Below are 20,255 nucleotides of genomic sequence, written 5' to 3'. Positions count from 1 at the left end.
ACACGAAGCAGTTCTCTGTGACACCAGCTGGATGCCACAGCTCAATTCAATTCTGACAGTATCTGCCTGAAGACAGCTTCAGATCCCACCAGTTCCGGGCTCAGCCCCACAAGACTGCCCCACTTCAGACACCAGTTTCAATAGGAAATCCCCAGGTTCTATCCAACTTAACTGCAAATCAGAGGTTCCCATGACCCCCCTCCTTGGATTTGATCATTTCTAGAACATCTCACAAAACTCAGGGAAACACTTACTTAACGTTTACCAGTTTATTATATAACAAAGGATATTTTAAAGGATACGGATGATAAACAGCCAGATGAAGAGATACGTAGGGCAAGTTCTGGAAGGGTCTCGAGTGCAGGAGCTTCTGTTCTCAGGGATTGGGGTGCACAGGCCTCCCAGCACGTGGATACCTTCACCAACCCAGAAGTCTACAAACCCTATACATTTAGGATTTTTATGGAAGCTTTATCATGTAAACATGATCAGTCAGTGATAATCTCCAGCCCCTTTCTCTTTCCCAGAGGACGGGGGTAGGACTGAAAGTTCCAAGCTTCTAATTATCACTTGATCTTTCTGGTGACCAGTTCCCATTCTGAAGCCATCCAGGAGCCCAACAAGAGCCACCTCATTAGTACAAAAGACATTCCTGTCACCCAGGGAATTCTAAGAGATTTAGGAGCTCTGTGTCAGGAACCAGAGTCAAAGACCAAATATTAGAACAAAAGATGCCCCTAGTGCTCTTATCACTTAGGAAATTACAAGGATTTTAGGAACTAGGTGTGTGTGTGTGTGTGTGTGTGTGTGTGTGTGTGTTTTCCCCCTACTGTTTCACATGTATGACTCTCCCTTCCTCTCCACTTAGAGTCATGGTATCCAACCCCTCCAGAAAGCTGCTGGAGCACCTAGATCCCAGGTCCACAGCCTGGTGCTTTATCTGAGTGCAGACACCGCAGAGAAACTGAGCATCCTGAGGGTGAGAGCCAAGCCCCGACCCCCTGGCAGTGTTTCGGGATGAAGCAAGAGCAGGAGAATCGGGGCCGACACTGAACACGCAGCTCAGCGCCCATGAGACTGGCGAAACAGGACAGAGATGGGGTGGTGCAGGTGAAGACGGAAAGGAAGGATGGAATTATAAATACGGCTTGAAGGTAGAGCCTATGGAATTTGCTGATGTGAGTGAAAGAGAAGACACAGAGATGACTCCAAGACCTAGGGCTGGGCCCCTGGAAGGAGGGGGACCCCTGTCACTGGGATGAGGAAGGCCGCAAGAGAGGCACGTTTGGGAGGAGTAAGGAGAACAGGAGCTCAGTTTTGCAAATCTTTAGAACAAAACAGGGATAACGGGAACACTAACACATCCCGCTGCGTAGAAAAACTACAGAGAAGCTTACTTTAGACTTAGTCAAAGCTGTCGATATAATCAGACAGCCCTAGGCCTTCTCACTCACCAGCCTGCTGCTTTCTGGCATCTCTCCCCACAGCTCCATTGGTGTCCTCTAGTTGCCCATCAGGCATTTCCCAAGACAGCTGAGGAACAACGCTATTACACAGGGTGCTAACGGTGCTCCCCTTTCTTGCTAAAAAAAAAAAAGCACACCCTGCTCATATGCATGAGGAAGTGCTGGGTTTTTTTGTTTTGTTTTGTTTTGTTTTTGCGGTACGCGGGCCTCTCACTGTCGCGGCCTCTCCCGTTGCGGAGCACAGGCTCCGGACGCGCAGACTCAGCGGCCATGGCTCACGGGCCCAGCCGCCCCGCGGCATGTGGGATCTTCCCGGACCGGGGCACGAACCCGCGTCCCCTGCATCGGCAGGCGGACTCTCAACCACTGCGCCACCAGGGAAGCCCTTTGTTGTTTTTTGGTTTTTTTTGGAAGTGCTGTTTTAAGCCAAACTGTCTTTTTGCAGGGCTTCTCAACATCTGGGATACATTAATGCGTCCTGAGAATGATTCAAGGGCCAAAGTCATGTGAAGTTTTCTGAACTTACTTAACCATCAAGGCACACTGATTAATTCCTCAGAAGACTGTTGCATAGGATATCAGCCAGGAAGTGGCAACTAATCCAAGAACTCATTTTAATCCTTATTTCACTTGGCTTGTATTATCCGATCAGTCCTTGAGATCCCCTCCTCTCTCTATTTTCATGGCACAATGTTCTCTTGGTTCTACTTCTTGCTCTCTAATTTTCCTGCTCAGTTTCTCTCCTTGAATACTACAGTAAGTCCCCTACATACAAATCCTCAAGTTACGAACCTTCAAACATGTGAATGTGTATTCGCATGTCCAATCACATGTTAGTTCACGTGTCTGGCGTACACTGTCACGTACGTGCATCTTCTATAAGTGGTTGTGCTTTTGTGTACTTTACTGTACAGTACCGTACAGAGTACAGTAGTACAGTATCTTTATTTCAAGCCCAGGATGTCCGGAAGCAAGCGTAAAAGCAGAGGTGATGTAGCTGGTACTGCTAGGAAGCGCCAAGCGATAACAATGGAAACTGTACTGTAAGATTAAAAATGTTTTCTTTATTTTTTGCGTTTATTCTTTATGTATTATTTGTGTGAAAAGTATTATAAACCCATTACAGTACTATATAGCCGATTGTGTTAGGTGGGTACCTAGGCTAACTTTGTTGGACTTACGAACATGCTCTAGGAACCGAACTCGTTCGTATGTAGGGGACTTACTGTATTTATCTACCTAGCCACAAAAAAACAGCACCCTCGGTGTTCCATCTTGTTGGTCCTCTTCTCTGTACACTCGCATATAGAGAAAAATAAATCCCCGTCTCCAGTCCTCTCTCCCTCAGCCCAAAATGCACAATTTCCACGGGTCCCAAGGAAAACTCAAACTCTGTAACTCTGAAATGGAACCGATTATTTCTCCCCAACCTTGACTGTACCATCTGTTAAATCATCCAAGTCAGAAATCTGGGTACCTAACATCCCAATAAGTACCAGGTTTTGCTGCCTTTCAGATCCTGTATATCTTGTGAGTAAAAGTCTTCTCCTTTTATTGGCTCTGCCTCCATTCATCATCTCTCAACAATCACCTCCTAACTGACCACCTTGCCTCTAATCGCCTCACCCCTCCTGTGGTCATAGGGTAAAATTTCTAGAACATAACCCCAACAGGTTCATTAACCTCCCTTCACTAATCAGACTTAGAAGATAAAAATCCAAGCACTTTATCAGGTATACATGGCATTTCATGATTTGGTAACTTGCAAACACCTTCTACTGTCTTGGGGCATTTATATTGCAATTATATCTTAATACTTGTATGTATCCACATAGACCATGCTATTTCATGCCTGTGTGTCTGTACAGAATTCTCCTTTTGTCTGGTACATACTTTCCCTTTTTTACTCTCTGGAAAACTCCCAATCATCCTTCAAAATCCTGCTTGGTAAAAATATCATAACAAAATTGAACCACAAACACCAATTATAAAAAAGAATATACCAGTGGAAACATAAACAAGCCACAAAATTAATACAAATAACAAGCATATGAAAATGTTCAACTTCCTAAGTAACATCATCAGTACTATTTATATATTATGTACCAGGAACTATACCAGCTCTATGTATACATTGTTTCATTAAATCCTAACAAGCCTATAAAGTTAGTATTGTTATCCCAATTTTATCAATAAGGGAATCCAACACAACTAAGAGAAAAAAGCTAGTTACAATTAATGTGGGAATAAGAAAAGGAACTAAGATTTACTGAGTACCCACATTATTTTTCATTCATCAACTGTTTCATTTTACATTCATAATACCCTATGAGGAGGTATTATATCCATCTCACATACAGGGTACCTGGGCCCAGAAAGTTGAATAATTTTCCAATATTTAGACAGCTAGTATGTGGCAGACCTGTCTTATTCCTAAATAATGGCATTAATTTTATCACTCAGAGAAACACACGGAGTATTTCAGAAAACACTGGGACAGATGCCACAAAAACAAACAGGAAGTGGATCCAGGCTAGGAAATCTGTTCTCTAGTAGAGAAGGTAAGCTTTCTAGGGAGTCAACAGGGCAAAACGGAATATTCCACTCTCTTCAATGCCCTTCTCTTTTACTCTTCATTTTCATTCCATATCATCTATAGTAGCTGTAAATAATTCTTTCCTTCACCAGCTTATTCCTGTATAATTCAAATCTAGTCTGAAAGGTCTTTGACAACTTCAAGTATTTAATAATCAGTTTCTTCTAAAGGCCATTTTTAACAACATACAATAACTTTCTATAACTTTATGATTTCTGAGAATAGTTGCCCATATTTACTGAGCACTTCCTATGTTCCAAGCACTATTTACTGCTTTATTTTTATTAATTCATAATATTCACAATTCCCCTTTGAGGTAGGTGTTATTATTATCCTCTCTTATAGAAGAGGACACTGAGACACAGAAAGCTTCATTTTTCCCCAAGGCCACATAGCTAGGAAGTCCTTCTGATGACAGAACTGCGCTCCTAATAAGAGGCCTCTCCTTGAGCCTCTCCTACATAAACACTGTCCACTGTTACTCTCCCATGGAGCCAAATAACAATGACTTAAGACCAAGCTGCTGTAAAAACAAGGTATCCTTTTTCAAATTATTGGATACTACCAAATGACTGTCAGAAAGAGTTTAAGTATCAAATATTAAAAAGAATGATTTGCAAAATTTTTAAAAACTATAATACCTGAAGGATTCCTAAAAGCAGTTGGCAAAGTTAATGTAAAATGGGAGGCATTTACTGCTGTTTCTTCCAAGTGAGTGGTTTCTATTCACTCTAAACTCCTCCCCTATCCTATCCTTTTGCTCTCTTCAGTGGACTTCTTAGTTGACTTCTCTAACTGGCTAATTTGGGAAGAATAAACTGGCCAGGGCTGCTCAGAAACCCCCTCCTCTTGGGAATGCGCTACCCACAGGGAACACACATTCTGCTTGCTTCTCCAGCTGTGCCCGGAAGGTAAGCTGCCGACTTCTCTGGTTGAACATGAGCTGACCCACTTGGCCTTCTCACTAAGCTACATGCTCCAACTCAGCCTTTATTCATAATAAAAATCATATAGATTTTTTTTTTTTTTTCTTGCGTTATGCGGGCCTCTCACTGTTGTGGCCTCTCCCATTTGCGGAGCACAGGCTCCGGACGCGCAGGCTCAGTGGCCATGGCTCACGGGCCCAGCCGCTCCGCGGCATGTGGGATCTTCCCGAAACGGGGCACGAACCCGCGTCTCCTGCATCGGCAGGCGGACTCTCAAGCACTGCGCCACCAGGGAAGCCCAAAAATCATATAGATTTTGATTTCCTATTTGCCTTATTCTTCTGTTTTGTTTCTCTTTTTGTTCAGAATTAAGAAGAGGGGTACTATTTATTGAGCTCCCTAAAAAAACCCAATACATAGGTCCTAACACAGAGTAAATTGGTCATCTACTCATTGACATGGGAGAAGTAATTTGATGTGTGGAATATAGTAACGTAAGTCCCCTACATATGAACGAGTTCCATTCCGAGAGCACGTCCGTAAGTCTAATTTGTTAATAAGTCCAGCAAAGTTAGCCTAGGTACCCACCTAACACAATCGGCCATATGGTACTGTACTGTAATAGGTTTATAATACTTTTCACACAAATAATACATAAGAAACAAACACAAAAAATAAAGAAAACATTTTTAATCTTACAGTACAGTTTCCATTGTTATCGCTTGGCACTTCTTAGCAGTACCAGCTACAACACCACTGCTTTTACACTTGCTTCCACACTTGCTTCCAGACATCCTGGGCTCAAAATAAAGATACTGCACTACTGTACTCTATACAGTACTGTACAGTAAAGTACACAAAAGCACAACCTCTTGTAAAGGATGCACACACGTGACAATGCACGCCAGACATGTGAACTTACCTGATTGGACATGTGAATGCCAGCTTGCATCTTTGAAGGTTTGTAGGTAGAGGACTTACTGTAATAAATACTCTGCAGTGAAGTATGCATTCATTTTTCATCACATAAAAGAAAGGTAATTCTGTCACCCAGTGGAAAGCTGGGATGCTCCTCTTTGAATACAAAAAATTCATTCTACATATTTCTTCCTTGTATTTCAAGTTCAGAGAAAAAACAATCTAATAACTCCCATAGATACCAAACAACAAATGATACATATTTTTAAACGGGACACATTTTTGCCTTGCTTTACTTTAAATCTGACAATAAGTCATACAAGAATAACTGTGGGAAAATAGGCATAAAGAGGATATTTTTACAACCTCAAAGGATAAATATAAAAGAAAAAAAGTTAAGCAGTTCAAATTTCAGCCCCTTACAACTGGTGTTTCAAAACTACCCCTGGTGACATTCAAATCTACATTCCATCATAATGTACTTATCCCATTCAGTTATAAGCACACCAAATCACAAAGTAGTTTGGTAGAATCCCAAGTTGGAATATAAGTCATTGAGAAATAAAGACAAAAGAGATTCAGAAAATGAATAACTATGACAGGCCTATCCTTTTAACAGAAAATGTTAAGGCTGGGTAATTCTTACTAAATATGAATAAGTATTATGTGGCTAAAACTCAAAACCAACACCTTGAAAGACCTTTCAAAACTATTTGGGAGGGCAAGACGTTTTGCTTTTAAGGCTGTCCCAATAGCTGACCAGATGTATAATAGTAATCAGCTAGAGCTTTCCTTTATTCACCACCTTAAACCACATTTTACTCTTTCTCTGATATTATATTTTATGAGAAAAGCAGATTTTTATTTGCTAACCATTCATATCTGCAGGTGTCCTTGCAGGTTCCACTGGTATTTAACTCATGAAACTACTATTTCCACTACTTTCTGAAAAATGTTTTCACTTGGAAGATTCTCTAGCCCAAACGCTACAGGCTATGCAGGCATAAATGATATCAAAGTGATAATCAGTGGCTCCTGTACAGGGGTAAATATGTATTAAAGAATGCAATGACATTTACTACGCTTGTGGCCACATCTAGAATCTTTGCCTACATTTCCTGTTGTTCAAAATTTTGCCACTTTACGAGTCCCTTCTTCCCAAAACTGAAGCCAGAACTCACTCTCCCAGCTTCCTTAGTCTGGCAATGGGATCTAATGGCCACCAACCAACTGCATTCTCACATGACTTCAATTCAGAAATAGCAATGCAAGAAAGCAAATGAGAAAACTCATCTTTTTTGGTAAGAGAGGTGGTAAAGATGTCCCTTTCAGGGCAAAAGTGTGACAGCACTTCTCACCTCCAGTCCCCAGCATCACTGGTGGAAGCTGTGATGTCAGTATGAGGACTCATGGGGCAGGTGCCCGGAATGTGGTTCGAGTGGTGACCCCATTCTCTTGACCTGTTTGTTGGGTGTCCTGTAAATTCTGTGGGCTCCCAAATGCCCTTTAAAATTATTTTTTCTGCTGATGTTAGCTAGAGAGTGGATTCTGTGGTTTGCAACTACGAATTTTGTATCATATAAAAATTTGGACTGAGCAAACTATGGTTTTACCAACGTGACGGTAGAGTGAATACCAATTCAATAATAAACTCAACAGTCCGCTACAGAGAAACCTGTCACAAGTGTGCTTCTGTGCTAGAGGTGGTACAGGAACAAAGAAAAATACCACAGAAAGAGGACTAAGTTAACACATGGACATGCAGATATAAAATAAAGTTAAAAGAAACTTAGAAGATACAGAAGCATCTATGTAGTTACTGCAACAATACAATAGCATATTGCATATACAGCTAAGGATGAAAAATGTTTATTCATGTATTAAAATGTCCATTGGGTTTGAAGAAAATCTGTCATGCTGCCAAAGAAATTAAATATACCTTTTATAACTACTAGAATTCAGTTATGTGAAAGAAAATATTTATAAATCATATACCTCATAAGAGATCAATATCCAGAATCTATACAGAACTCATACAACAGAACAATAAAAAAGACCCAATTCCAAAATGAGCAAAGCACTTAGACATTTCTCCAAAGAAGATACACAAATGGCAAATAAGCACCTGAAAAAATGTTCAACTTCTTTAGTTATTAGGGAAAATGGAAATCAAAACCACAACGGGATATTTTTTCACACCCATTAGGATGACTTTTATCAAAAAAAATAGAAAAAGGGAATAACAAGTCAAGAATGTGGAAATAAAGAAATTGGAACCTTCATGCATTGCCCTTGGGAATATAAAATTGTGCAGCCACTAAAGAAGACAATTTAGTGGTTCTTCAAAAAGTTAAACACAGAGTTACCATATGATCCAGCAATTCTACTCCTCGGTATATATTCAAAAGAACTAAAAACAGGGACTCAGATACATACATATAAACCAATGTTCACAGCAGTATTATACACAATAGCCAACGGGTGGAAACAACCCAAGGGTCCATCAACAGATGAATGGATAAGCAAAATATGGTATATGCATATAATGGAAAGGTATTCAACCATAAAAAGGAATGAAGTACTGATACATACTACAACATGGATAAACCCTGAAAACATCACACTAAGTGAAATAAGCCAGGCACAGAAGGACAAATATTGTATACTGCACTTATATAAGGTACCCAGTAAAGACAAATGAGTAGAGACAAGGCAGAATAGTGGTTACCGGGGGCTGGGGGAGAGGAGATGGGGAGCTGTTATTTAGAGAATAGAGTTTCTGTTTTGGGGGTGATGAAAAAGTTCTGGAAACAGACAATAGTGATGATTGTACAACGCTGTGAATGTAGTACTTAAGCTACCGAGTACACTTAAAAATGGTTAAAATGGCACATTTTGTTATGTATATTTTACTGCAGAAAAAATTCAGTCATAAACCTTATCTAGAAATTTGCCAAAGTTTAAATTCAGTATTATTCCTGTTGGCTGCTTATTATTTAAGATATAGATTCAATTAGTGGATCTAACTACAAAAATGACAACATAGATAGCATGGTTAAGAGGTCGGGTTAAGAGACCTAGGTTAAAGGGACTTCCCTGGTGGTCCAGTGGTTAAGACTCTGGCTTCAACTAAGATCCCACATGCCACGTGGGCAAAAAATTAAAAAACGTTTTTTTAATTAAAAAAAGAGAGAGACCTAGGTTATAATACTGGCTCTACCATTAACTAGTTTATTACATACTTAAAACAGGGCCTGACATAATTGTTGCAGTTAATCGGCATTGTTATTAGTTTGTATTATTATATAAAAAACCCCATGGAAAACAGCAATGCATTTTATTACAGAAAAATTTTAAACTTTGGCACATCAAATAAATGAACATTGGGGCTTCCCTGGTGGCGCAGTGGTTGAGAGTCCGCCTGCCGATGCAGGGGACATGGGTTCGTACCCTGGTCCGGGAAGATCCCACATGCCGCGGAGTGGCTGGGCCCCTGAGCCATGGCCGCTGAGCCTGCGCGTCTGGAGCCTGTGCTCCGCGACGGGAGAGGCCACAGCAGTGGGAGGCCCGCGTAAACCCCCCAAAATAAATAAATAATAATAATAATAAAATAAATGAACATTGGAAGAGAAGCGTCGACCTCAAACCAAAAGATGAGAGAGTGTCCAGGTAGAGAGGCAGCAGGAAGCCTGCTCTGGATCACAGGGTCAGTCAAGGCAGGCTCCTCTGAACTAAGCCATGGAAGATGAAATGCAGCTGCAGTGGAAAAGTCTACAGTTAAAGCACTCTGGGTGGAGACAACATCAAAAGCAAAGGCCAGAACATAACAGGAACTTTGAGAGTTTGAGAAACACAGAGAAAGAAGACCTGCAAGCCTAGAAAAGAGAAGCAGAGGAGAGATAAGGTTGAAGAGGTGGACAGAAGCCAGATCTCACAGGCCTACAAAGAAGAGGGGGCTGTGATTCTAACCTCAGAGGGAAACCACTGAAGCAGAGTGACACCATCCAGTTTACTGGGTAAGAGATCACTTTGTTGCTATGTGGAGAAAGGATGGAGTAGGAAAGCAGAGTGGAAGCAGTTGGGAAGGAAGCAGGGGCGCAGCTGGGAAACTAGTTTTAATAATTTAAGTGAAAGATGATACAGCTTAGATTCGGGATGGCAGCAGTAGTAATAGAAATATGTGTACAAATTCAGGTTGCATTGGCTAGTACGAGGAAAAATATCTAACTATTTCATTAACCCCCCAAAAGATGCAGATTAAAATTATACAATTTCCCCTATCAAATTCACAAAGGTTAAAAATGGGTAATACAAACCCTGAGGAATATGTAGTTTGAGGAGGCACTCAGAAACCTCTGAGAAGCAATTTGCTATGTTATCAAAAGTCTTTTAAAATTCTCATAATTTTTGACTTAGTACCTAGCACATAGTCTTTTATTAATTAGTTTGACTTCTAGAAAACACACTAAAGAGAAAAATCAAGGTTTATGCTGAATAATTAATTGCAGCACATTTATACTTGCAAAAAAAATGGGGGGAAATATCTAACATTCAACACTTAAGGAGTAGCTGAATTATAGCTTGTGATAAAGCACTACGTAACCGTTAAAATCATGTTCATTAAGGGGTTTCAAGATATGGAGAAAATGCTGACATTATAAAATCCTAGAAAATTAACTAAGAGAGCAAATAATGTTAAAGTTTTGTTTTGTTTTGTTTTCCTGCTGGTAAATTTTGGTATGCGAACTGAACATAGAGAGCCATCAAATAATTGGTAGGCAATAAAAATTTAATAATCACTAACCTCTTCTAGAATCAAAACTCAATATATATGCTCAGAAAATGTATGTGCTCAACTCATTACATACTGTCAGTATCTTACGGTTTTAGCCTCTTGTTATGTTTGGTACTAAAAAAAGGAAGCAGGGAAGTTTCAGTTTTGCAGTTGTCATAGTAATTTAAGAATAAACATGTGCGTTCCAAATCTATTTGTCACTCTATACCTCCAGTGCATAGCACAGTACCTGGAACATAAGAGGAGCTCAGTAAATATTTTTGAGTGAATGTCACTGAAAATAAACCTTGCAGTTCCAACTTAGGACCAAAGAAATCTAAAAACCTCAACATGGAAAAGATACATAAAATCGTGACTATAATATTGTGAGTGGCTACAAGGTACCAGGCATTATTAAAGGTTTTACCCACTTTTTCTTTAATCCTCATAATTCTCCATCTCTGAATTACTTTTCACGTTGTAAAACTAGGAAACAGGCTCAAAAATGTTAAGGTCACACTGCAACTAAGTTTGAACTAAGGGCTTCTGGCGCCTAAATGTATCCAGACATGAAGTAACAAGACAAAATGTTTCTTTTCAATGATCAGAACTGACAGGGATTTTCCTCCAGGCTTCCCCTACAGTTCTGCTGAGTGTTCACTAACTTCTATGCGGCACTGTAGTTATCCCGTTGAAGATTCGTCCCTCACCGGCAGAACCCAGCCCAGTGACCTCCCCTCCCCCGCTGTGACCTCCTCGAGGGTGAAGGACCGAGCTTCCACGCCGCTGGTGACAGCCATACCGAATTGGGGACTGGCACAGGGCAGGGGGCTCACCCCTCCCCCTTTGGCGGTACCGTTTTGGTTTGACTTTACATCCAAGCCTTGCGGATCAGGACTCACAAACTGGGTCCTGGTAGGTGCCCCGCCCGCCCTTCGGACCAGGCTAGAGGCGGGAGGGAGGGAGTCTCCGCCCGCAGGGGCGGCTGGGGCGCCGAGCCGACGGTTTCTATGACAACCGAGCAACTCTCCCGCCCACCCCACCCCCCCACACACACACAGAGTTTCCCCTGCAGTCTCCGCCCCTAGTGTCTCAAGGTAGTTCCCGGCCTCAGACCCAAAGTAAATTTCTAGTGTTAATGGATTAAAATGAAACCATGAGAGAATGTCTAGAGGAATATTTATCGAGTTCTTAAGGTGAAGAAGGGCTTTCCAGGTACATAGAGTGAAGCAGAATTCTTAAAGGAGTAAACTGACAACATAAAAACAAAAATCGTAAGTATTTATTACGTTGAAAATCACTTTGACTGCTATGTCACGTTCTAATATCCTGTCTCTCTTATTCCCTCTCTTCAGAAACTCTACCTGCTGCTCCGGGGTTCCTGTTTAAACTGTCACATGCTGACTTGCCCTCCCCGCCCCCTCCTCTTAAAAGCTCAGGCTCACGGCTTCACGGGAGAGCGCGGGGCCCGGGCCTGGCAGAGGTTAGCAGGTGGACAAAGGGAAGAAAGCACCAAGGCCTCCCAAGTGAATGGCAGCCACTCCTTGGCCTGATTTACGCTCCATCTTCCTTTTAAGGTGTATTCAGGAGCCTTGGGAGGGAAAAAGAAAATCTGGGGCTCAGTAGAGGGGCGAAATCTGCCTTTGCCTCAAAGTGAATTAACACGGGTTAGAATCCAGAAAACCTTATTTTTCAGGCATGCTGTTTTTCTGTCCCTTGGAAGCCTAAAGCGTCCAAACCTTTCTTCCATTAGCCTTGAGCACGTACCACGTGCCTGGTGTTGGGCCCTAGCTTGAGTGATGGAGATAAATCAGCCTCTCGCCCAGAGAAGGTGCCAGAGTTACAAGTGCAGAAGTCAGCACACGTGCCCCAGAGATCGAGCTAACACAGAGGACGCCTGCTTAATTGTTAGCGAGGTTCGTTCTGTTTTAACTTGGAAAATACCCACAAGATTGGATATGCTGTTCATAAAACTATTTAAGTTAACAAATGCAAGTACATGTGCCTGACGCACAGTGAGGCCAAATGATACTGAAACGTCTGAGTTGGGAGCAGAGAAAGGTTTATTGCAGGGTGAATCAAGAAAAGGTAGCTCGTGCTCAAAAAGCCAGAACTCTCCAAAGGATTGTAGCAAAGCCTTTGTAAGGGCCAAGTGAGGGAGGGGTGTCCCAGGGTATGTGATCAGCTGGTGCACAGTTCTCTGATTGGTTGATGGTGATCAATCCTTAGGTGCCAGAAGGTCTGGAGCTAATGCTCTTGATCATCAAGTAGTTAATTTCTTCCATTTGGTAGTGGTTTTAGCATCTGAAAAACTCAGGAAATATGCATCAGATACAAATTATCTAGGTACTTCAGAGAGGACCTAAAGCAGAAGCCATGGGGGAGGGGGTCTGTCCCCGGAAGGCCCCATAGTGTCCTGCTCGGTTACAATTATGGCCTCCAAGTGCTAGGGCCTTGCTTCTCCAAGATGATCCACTGACCAAATTGTTAGAAGCTGGATTACAAACTAAGAAAACGTGGTCATACCCAGGAGAAGAAATGGTCTCATTGTGAACTGTTTTTCTATTGTTTCTATTGTTCTGTTACCACCACACGTTCGCGAGGTTCGTTCTGTTTTAACTTGGAAAATACCCACAAGATTGGATATGCTGTTCATAAAACTATTTAAGTTAACAAATGCAAGTACATGTGCCTGACGCACAGTGAGGCCAAATGATACTGAAACGTCTGAGTTGGGAGCAGAGAAAGGTTTATTGCAGGGTGAATCAAGAAAAGGTAGCTCGTGCTCAAAAAGCCAGAACTCTCCAAAGGATTGTAGCAAAGCCTTTGTAAGGGCCAAGTGAGGGAGGGGTGTCCCAGGGTATGTGATCAGCTGGTGCACAGTTCTCTGATTGGTTGATGGTGATCAATCCTTAGGTGCCAGAAGGTCTGGAGCTAATGCTCTTGATCATCAAGTAGTTAATTTCTTCCATTTGGTAGTGGTTTTAGCATCTGAAAAACTCAGGAAATATGCATCAGATACAAATTATCTAGGTACTTCAGAGAGGACCTAAAGCAGAAGCCATGGGGGAGGGGGTCTGTCCCCGGAAGGCCCCATAGTGTCCTGCTCGGTTACAATTATGGCCTCCAAGTGCTAGGGCCTTGCTTCTCCAAGATGATCCACTGACCAAATTGTTAGAAGCTGGATTACAAACTAAGAAAACGTGGTCATACCCAGGAGAAGAAATGGTCTCATTGTGAACTGTTTTTCTATTGTTTCTATTGTTCTGTTACCCCCACACGTTCCCTTTTTTTTTTTTTTGGCCTCTTGGCATGTGGGATCTTAGTTCCCCAACCAGGGTTCAAACCCAGGCCCCCTGCATTTGGAAGCACAGAGTCTTAACCACTGGACCACCAGGGAAGTCCCACACACGTTCACTTTTGTTAGGAGAAATTGTGGAGTACCACTTGTAATAATAACTGAAAGAAACATTCACATGTGCTAATGTAATGCTGTTAACAAATAAAAGTATGCCTACTGTGTCTCCATTATGGAACTTACTGATCCATTTTGATGTGTCCTGTGAAATTTTTTAACCGTAAATGTGTATTGGCCTTTGAATGTTGTTTTGTTTTGGGGGGTTTCTTTTGGCTGCATTGGGTCTTCGTTGCTGTGCACGGCTTTCTCTAGTTGTGGTGAGTGGGGGCTCTTTGTTGCGGTGCATGGACTTCAGCAGTTGTGGTATGTGGGCTCAGCAGTTGTGGGGCACAGAATTAGTTGCTCCGGGCATGTGGGATCTTCCCAGACCAGGGCTCGAACCCGTGTCTCCTGCATTGGCAGGCGGATTCTTAACCACTGCGCCACCGGGGAAGTCCCTGAATGTTTTTTTATTGGTCACTTATTTCAGATAAGAGGGGTGGTGTGTAGAAAGATACCAGAGAAGGGAGTCTTAACCCTGGCGTTGCCAGTAACCAGTTGTGTGCCTTGGCGGTGAGCCTGGTTTCCTCATCTGTAAAAGAAAGCACAAGAAAGAAGGGGAAATGATTGCTGAGGGCCCTGTGGCTCTAAGATTCTGAGGCTGAATTAGTATTTGAAAACATGAGTCCTGATTGGGCCACATGTTAATTACCGGCTCAAATTGAAATGATCTTGAAAGAAGACATTTTAAAAATCTGCTTTAAGCAAATATGCTTTTAAACCAATTAAGCCTATAGAAATCATACACACACATCATGTATATAATGCATGAAACAAAAATTTTTAATATTTATTGCATAATATTAGTACCATAAATATATATCAGGACATACAATATAAAAGGAGCTATGTAGTCACAGTGATTTATATATAGTCAAGAACCAATACATTAAATAAATCTAGCATCTGTTTAGCATTAGGGCTATAAATCAAAATAAATATGACCGAGGATCTTACCTTGTAGGAGACAAGACAAATATAGGGAAGAGTTCATGAAAAATACCAGCTTCCTGAGAGGAAGAGAAGTAGAGCCTCATCCCCACACAGGATGATTACAAACTGTTCACTCTGATACTTAAGGGTCTTCACAATGTAACCCCAGACTCACTTTTCTGCCCTAACTTTGCTTTCTCCCCTTTTTTTTTTTTTTTGCGGTACGCGGGCCTCTCACTGTCGTGGCCTCTCCCGTTGCGGAGCACAGGCTCCGGACGCGCAGGCCCAGCGGCCATGGCCCACGGGCCCAGCCGCTCCGCGGCATGTGGGATCTTCCCCGACCGGGGCACGAACCCGTGTCCCCTGCAGCGGCAGGCGGACTCTCAACCACTGCGCCACCAGGGAAGCCCCTCTCCCCTTCTTTAATGCTGCTACAAACTAGAGTACTCGGAATCCCCCAAACATCCTTCATGTCTGAGGTTCCCTTTCTGTTCTTTACCCTCTGCCTAGAAATCCTAACCTTCTACAAGACCCACACTTCGAGCAGAAGTTTCCTTCTAGACTCCCAGGCTGGAAACCCACGACTTGTTTCAATTCCCCAATCCACTTGCCTCCCAGTCTTTGGAAATACAAATCCCACCTGGTCCTATCACTAAATCCTTTCAGTTTGCTCTAGCCCAGTTGTCACCTCATATATGCCACTTCTCTTTACCTGGTATTTCCTCTCTAACGTTGACCATGTGTGATAATCATTTCAAGAACAGAAACTTGCTCCATAATCATAATTTACAGCTCTCTCCATGGAAGCATCTGTAAGACACTAAGCCCCCTTGGATCAGATTATGTATGCGTTCTCTTCCAAACCCCGGCACAAGCTGTTGAGCTGGGGGTGCCCCAATTGGGAGTAGCCAAGGAGGAATGTGGGAAGGGCAGATAAAGAAAAAAAAAGAGATGTATATTGATTATTCCTTCTTAAATGTTCGTGCAGGAGGAAAAGGGCTTTCTAATCCTATAGTTTCCCCATAAAGTTATCCTCAATGATATGTCCAATAGAGCTGATATTCTAATCAGAGAAGCTCAACACACTTTTTGAAAATACAAAAATCAAGAGTTGAACTTTATGATATTCCTTCAAAACATAAAATACACTTTGTTAAAAAACTAAAATGCTAGTTAACACTTTGCACATATGAAGTATATCAGAAATAATCAAGGAGTACAATATAATACCAAGGGGTATATTAAAATAATAGCCTACTCTGGGCTCATTGTATAAGCTGAAAACTAATGATGTTTTATGCTTCCTCTCCTGTCTGTCACTGATCATTAATAATAAACAAAATTAAACATAGCCTGCCAAATGCTTAAAATACTTATTGCAACCATTTTTGAGTTTCCATGATGGCCATTCCTTTTTTTTTTTTTTTTTAACTTATTTATTTATTTATTTTTGGTTGTGTTGGGTCCTCGTTGCTGTGCATGGGCTTTCTCTAGTAGTGGCGAGCAGGAGCTACTCTTTGTTGAGGTGCGCGGGCTTTCATTGCTGTGGCTTCTCTGGTTGCAGAGCACGGGCTCTAGAAGTGCAGGCTTCAGTAGTTGTGGCATGTGGGCTCAGTAGTTGTGGCTCACAGGCTCTACAGTGCAGGCTCAGTAGTTGTGGCTCACGGGCCTAGTTGCTCCGCGGCATGTGGGATCCTCCTAGACCGGGGCTCAAACCCGTGTCCCCTGCATTAGCAGGCAGATTCTCAACCACTGCGCCACCAGGGAAGCGCCATGATAGATTTTTTTTTGTTGAAAAGCATAGAAACCACGCAGTGTGTCTTATAGCTTTGCCATTTCCAAGGACTCAGTCATAGATTTTGACCTGGATTTTTCTCTTTGAGGCTCTTTCTGAAATTTCAAATCAAACAATGTTTTGCAGCAAATTTTAAAGATTACATTTTAATTAAATTAAAGACAGCGAGATTCTCTATCTTTAAAACTGCTTTCATATGCTCATGGAAAGTTAGAGCAGGAAGGAACCTTAAGGACGCTTTGGTCCAGTGTTTTTCCAACTACTTTTAGATGTAGAATCTTTTGTTCAAACAAAATCTCATTTAGAATCAGGGCAGGGACTTCCCTGGCAGTCCAGTGGTTAAGACTCTGCTCTTCCACTGCAGGGAGTTCGGGGTTCGATCTCTGGTCAGGGAAGTAAGATCCCACATGCCACGTGGCACGGGCAAAAAATTAAAAAAAGAAAAAAAAAGTATAGAATCAGGGCAGAGAGGGAGAGGTAGAGTGAGGGTGCGTGCACACACACACACACATACACACACATACATACACACACACACATATGCGCACACACACACACACACACACACACAGAGCTGTCCTCTTGTTGAAGCATGGATGGTAAGCAGCCCAGAAGCACCTCTCCTACTACCATTGGTCTCCGTAGCTGCGTCTAAGTGACCTGGTGGGACATAGATTGTAAACGACTGATTTCATCCAACCTTAGTTTGAGAGATGAAGACACAGAGATCCAGAGGGATTAGGTAACTTGCCCAGGCCCACAGGTAGGTGGAGAACAGGGAATTCCAACTCACTGGAAAGTCCGTAACTTAGTACAAAAGATACTTCATCGGCTCTGCTGTCCCATGCCTGCTGGGCCCCTAACCCCAGATGAAAAGCCCAGGGGTCCAAACAAAAGCAGCCCTAGTCACCAGAATATGGTGCTTCCTGAGAACAGGTTGGCCTGAGGAATAAAGGCAACTTTGGAGAATTGTGAAGCGAACCCGAACCCATACAGCAATGCATGTTCTAAAGGTCAGGCAAAAAGGTTAATTTTGCCTCACCAAAGAGGATCAATCTCAAAGACTAATTACTAACATTTATAATAGATTCTCTGCCCAGTCACTCCTGCAAAGGCAGCTTGATACAGGGTAAGGAACACGGTCCTTAAAATAAATTGGTTAAATTTGGAAACAAACCGAATGTGCCTCAAGTAACAAATGAATAAACAAATGGTATAACCATACAAAGGAATACTACTCAGCCATGAAAAGAAATACTGATATACTTGAAGCATAGATGATTCTTAAATGAATAATGCAAGAGAAAGAAGCCAGACACACAGAACTACATGCTATATGACAAAGACAAAACTAATGTCATGGAAAGATCAGGAGTTTCCTGAGGCCAGCGCAAAGGAGAGACTGAATGCAAAGGGTCATAGGAGGATTTTTTGGGATGATACAAAGAGTTTTATGTTTTTTTTCAATATAGACCATTTTTTAAAGTCTTTATTGAATTTGTTACAATATTGCTTCTGTTATATGTTTTGGTTTTTTGGCCGCGAGGCATGTGGGATCTTAGCTCCCCAACGAGGGATCAAACCCACACCCCCTGCACTGGAAGGTGAAGTTGTAACCACTGAACCACCAGGGAGGTCCCCAAGCTTTATGTTTTGACTGTGATAATGCTTACTTAGCTGTATACACTTGTCAAAATTATACATTAGAATTGATTAATTTTATTGCACAATTATACATAAATAAATCTTGTTCTTTTTATTAATTAATTTTTATATTTGGCTGTGTTGGGTCTTCATTGCTGCACGGCTTTCTCTAGTTGCGGCGAGTTGTGGCTACTCTTCGGTGCAGTGCGCGGGCTTCTCATCACGGTGGCTTCTCTTGTTGCGGAGCATGGGCTCTAGGCGTGCGGGCTTCAGTAGTGGTGGCACTCGGGCTCAGTAGTTGTGGCACACGGGCTTAGTTGCTCCGCGGCATGTGGGATCTTCCCGGACAGGGCTCGAACCCGTGTCCCCTGCATTGACACGTGGATTCTTAACCACTGAGTCACCAGGGAGGTCCCAAAGCTTATTTTAGAAAAATAAATAAATTGGTTCATATGAATCCTGACTCTAATACTCACCTTATCTATGAAAGAAGGGTAATATTTGCTAGCAAGGTAGTCGTCTGTAACCAATCGATTATTAATTTGTACATATATACATATCTGTATATGTGAGTGTGTGTGTATATATATATATATATATATATATATAGAGAGAGAGAGAGAGAGAGAGAGAGAGAAACTCAGTAATATGCCTAGAACAATAGATACTGATTTCCTTCCACTTTGTTCTGTTTGAGCTTTGTTCAGTTAACAGCTGAACTACAAATTACAATGTAAGGTATAACCCATTCTTTTCTAACAATTACATAGAGAGAATTATTTTTCTAGTGTGTTTCAAAAAAGTTATATTACCAAGAGACTAGTTTGCATATTATCCAACAAGATGTCTTCATTGTTTTCTATTACAGCCTTCAATGACTAGAGGAGATAAAAATGTAATGCCTTTGAGAGCTGTTATTACTTTGCTCCTTTTCTCCAGTAATTTACCTGAATATCCAGAATGTCTAAGGTATAACCAAATCACACAAACCAAAAGTATCAGGAAGAGGAAAAGGGGAAAGACATACACACACAGGCACACCTGCATGCACACACACACTCCTTAAAAGCCCGTATTATTCTTCACAGTCTTTTTTTCAAAAGTTGCTACAATTATCAGTACTGACAAACTAAAAGCCAGAGAAGAATCATATACAAGGATTTTTCATTTTACCCTTGCTAGTTAGGTAGTGGTTTAGATGCACGACAGAATCATTCTCATATGATCCAATAGTGATAAAAATAAATGAAATGTAACAGTCCCATAATACTGCACTTACTATATTTATTCACTGTATAAGGAGAAAAACCAACTTCGTATTTATTTAAAATTGTTAAAATTGACTTTACTAGCTTTCAAAGTCACTTCCATAAATATTATACAACACAAGCCCAACTTATCCCCCAAACTTTCTATTCACACTTGGGATGCACCAGAGGCCATTAACCCTTGCATTCTAGAGTTAAACTGATTCCTGCAGATCAAGACTATTAGTGTTTCATTTCCATTTAAGGTAATTACTGCTAAGTTAAAATACAGTACAAGTCCCAAAGGGATTTGTTCTATGTTTAGTCATTCAGAGAATAGGAATGACTGAAATAGACTGTATTTCAGTAGATGGCAAAAGTATGTTTTAATAATAGGATAACATCAATAATACATGATAATATAGGCTTATAAGTTTCAAAGAACTTTATGAATGTTTAAAATGCTTATTAATCTACTTTAGACCTATCAGATTTTTTT

At 41.5% G+C, this 20,255-nt stretch overlaps 1 protein-coding gene across 1 annotated transcript in view; it reads right to left on the bottom strand.

The window, feature by feature from the left end:
* TRDMT1 (tRNA aspartic acid methyltransferase 1) overlaps positions 1-11,480 on the bottom strand; it is a 59,653-nt gene extending 48,173 nt beyond the window's left edge. Inside the window, exons 1-3 of the mRNA XM_007460902.1 lie at positions 11,391-11,480; positions 2,648-2,705; positions 1,455-1,583 (exon numbers count right to left, since the gene is read on the bottom strand). Of these exons, the coding sequence (XP_007460964.1) occupies positions 1,455-1,583; positions 2,648-2,705; positions 11,391-11,480 (277 nt within the window). The remainder of the gene's footprint in view (positions 1-1,454; positions 1,584-2,647; positions 2,706-11,390) is intronic.
* Between the last annotated feature and the right edge of the window lie 8,775 nt (positions 11,481-20,255).

This window comes from Lipotes vexillifer, unplaced genomic scaffold (assembly GCF_000442215.2).
Source record: "Lipotes vexillifer unplaced genomic scaffold, Lipotes_vexillifer_v1.1 scaffold534, whole genome shotgun sequence".
In the NCBI taxonomy this organism is placed as follows: Eukaryota; Metazoa; Chordata; class Mammalia; order Artiodactyla; family Lipotidae; genus Lipotes; species Lipotes vexillifer.
This window is presented reverse-complemented; position numbering and strand designations above follow the sequence as displayed.